The sequence below is a fragment of the Egretta garzetta genome, unplaced genomic scaffold (genome assembly GCF_000687185.1).
Source record: "Egretta garzetta isolate BGI_Z169 unplaced genomic scaffold, ASM68718v1 scaffold134, whole genome shotgun sequence".
NCBI lineage: Eukaryota > Metazoa > Chordata > Aves > Pelecaniformes > Ardeidae > Egretta > Egretta garzetta.
In genome coordinates this window covers 434506-437289 of record NW_009259422.1, presented here as the reverse complement: position 1 = coordinate 437289, position 2784 = coordinate 434506, and the positions used below count along the sequence as shown (strand labels likewise).

Genomic DNA, 2784 nt, shown 5'->3' with positions numbered 1-2784 from the left:
GAGGGGGCGGGGGCGACCCCCGCTGCCAGCCCCAGGAGCGGGGTGTCACCCCTCCGTCCGGCTGGGACCCTTTGGTCCCAGTACCTGGGAGAGGTGCACAGCACCTCCTCAGCCTGCAGCAAGGAGGGAAGGGACAGGGCCACCTGCAAGGGGCTCCAAACTCTTCCCAAGGGGACATCTATCCTGGGGAACAGCCTCTGGGCGCTGCCAACCCCCAGCACCTCTGCCAGGGGCTGCAGGTGAGGCACAGGGCCAGGCTCCCTGGGACAGCACCTCCGAGGGACGGGAGGGGACACTGGCCCAGCCTCAGCACAAAAAGCTGTGCCCAGCGGGAGAGCCAGGCCCTGCTGGGGGGCCGGGAAGGGCTCGGGGCCCAGCTCTCCTTCCCACTGGTAGCAGCCGGAGCAGCAGCGCCTTGTTTTCGGGCGGCCAAGTCGGGAGCTGGAGCATTACCTAAAATGGTCAAAGCCAGAGGAGCAGGTCTGGCCGCTGCCCAGCCTGGCCATGCTCCCTAATGCCTGTCTGGCTCCTCAAAGACATCAATCTATGGGACCAAGTTATCAGGGAGGGGACCACATCAACAGACAGCCATCCCCTGGGGAAGGGCAGCAGGAAGCAAGAGGAAAAAGCCCAGGCAGCCCAACGCTTAACCCCTTCGTGGCCTTGCACAGCCCAGGGCTTGCCCTGCCAGGCTGTCAGCGCGTCCAGTTGCACCCCACGCCAGCGGGAAGGGGCTGGATCCCCGGCCTCGGTGTGTACAAACACGTGCTCTCACGTGGCACATGTGCTCTCACCGTTCCAGGCGACCTCCAGCTCCTGTGGGAGTAACGGGATGCTCCTGCCCTCCTTCAGCGCAGGGCTCACGTACGAGGCGAGGTACGGGACGGACTCCCAGATCTGGCAGGGGAAAGGCGAGAGGATTCAGCACGAGGTCGCGTTCTCCCTGCACACCCATCTCCCAATCTCCCACCACGCTTGCAAGCTGCTCCTGTCCGTAGCACACCTAATGCGTGTGGATGTGGGCCCGGATTGGGCCCCGGCGCTGCTCTGGGACACACAAACCCTGGCAGCAGGCATGGGCTGCAGCGAGCGCCGCGGGGCTGGAGAGGAATGCCCGCACGCCTCGGAGAGGAATGGAAAGCGACCGCCTGTGGGCTAGAGGGGCTCGGGACTCCCCAGCTCCGGGTTTGTCTCTGCCACCACCCGAGTGGCTTTGAGAGGTTACTTGAAGCCATTCCGTCCCAACCCCAGGCGCAGCGGGGCAGGCAACACAGCAGAAGCCCAAGCCCTGCAGGAGGAGAGAGCAGCCTGAAAGCCCCTGTGAAAGAGGGGGCATTGCTGGCAACCGGCAGCAACCCGGCCCAGCTGCACGGCGCTCTGCGCACAAGCAAGGACCAAGTGCCAAAGGGACGAGCCCTGGCCTCCACGCGACTGGAGGCGCGGGGGTAAGCGAGGGGATGCCCCTGCCTGCTCCGAGCACACCGCTCCCTCGGCAGCCCCCGGGACGCGGAGCCCGGAGGTGCCAGCTGAGAGCGCCCTGTTTCCCCGGGGCTTGACGCCCTCCCTGGAGCCCACTGCGTAGGGAGGAAGGTGCTGGGGCTGCTGACGGAACTGCCCAAGCCATCAATCAGGGCTGTCGTCTCCCACCAGCGAAGGCTCTCGCCCATGGCTATATATAGTGCTGAGAGAGCAGCAGCAGCTCGGGGCAGGTTGCAGGCACTGCCGAAAGCCTCATTACTTCATACCAAAAGCAGCCTTCTAACGAGGGCCGGCAGGGTGACGGCCAAAGCGCCGGCCCTGAATGGCAACGGTGTCACCCCACGGGGTTGCCAGTACGGGACTGAGTCTGCTCTGCCTGCCTCGGGGCATGCCTGGGACAGGGAGGGCGATACCTTGGCAGCGTTCACCAGCCTCCAGGCGTTCAGCAAGCCGAAGCCGTGCTGGTGGCTGTGGCTGAAGCCGGCCTGGTTGACGTCCCACTTCGCGTGACGATCCTCGTACTGAAAAGAAAGGCAGGGCATGCTTGTTACCCTGGGGGACACGGGCAGCCCTGCAAACCCAGAGCAAAGGGGTTGAAAGGAAGAAGCTCAGAAATATCCCGCAGCAGCAGGGAAGCAAACCCACACGGCCTTATTAGAAAGAAACAGGTTGACCTTTGTTTGAAACAAGTCCCAGGACAAACAGGCTTCCCAGCTCCTCAGAAAGGAAATCAAGCAGCGTGAAAGGGCACAAATGCCTCTGCTCTGAAACATCCCAGCTGCTCCCTGGCCACCCGAGCCACAGCCTGCGGGGTGGCAGAAGCTTTCGGGAGAAGGAACCAAACCCGTTAAATCAACAAGAGGCTGGGCCAGGACAGATCTGGGTCCCATCGCTTATCGGGTTGTAGCACCCCGGCAATGCTGGTTTGCAGTTGTGGAAATCACTGCCCTGTGCCAAGGTGAGTACAGCGTTAGCTGGACACAGACTCCTGCTCCCCCGAGGGGTGCAGAAGCCCCGTCCCCAGGGCAGCTCCAGTCAGTTCCCACTCCTGCTCTCTGCAGCGAAGCTGAGCTGGAGTCGAGGCCGAGCTCAAGGAAGGGCTGCGTTTGCTGCTGAGCTCTCCGTTCCATCGCTTCCAAGAGCCTGACTCTCTGGAGAGCCCGAGGAAAGGCCAGAGCAGGGCAGAGCTCCCTCCTTTTGGGCTGCACAGACTGCGGGGCAGCACTGGGCCAGCCCCACCGCATGCACACATGCTCCCGGTGTCTGCGGGCCAGGCATTGCCAAGACCCGGAAGGCCATGGCGGA

General features: G+C 63.6%; 1 protein-coding gene across 1 annotated transcript in view; it reads right to left on the bottom strand.

Moving 5' to 3' along the window:
• PCSK7 (proprotein convertase subtilisin/kexin type 7) overlaps positions 1–2784 on the bottom strand; it is an 18415-nt gene that overhangs the window by 3829 nt on the left and 11802 nt on the right. The window contains exons 10-11 of the mRNA XM_035892487.1: positions 1893–2000; positions 795–897 (exon numbers count right to left, since the gene is read on the bottom strand). Of these exons, the coding sequence (XP_035748380.1) occupies positions 795–897; positions 1893–2000 (211 nt within the window). The remainder of the gene's footprint in view (positions 1–794; positions 898–1892; positions 2001–2784) is intronic.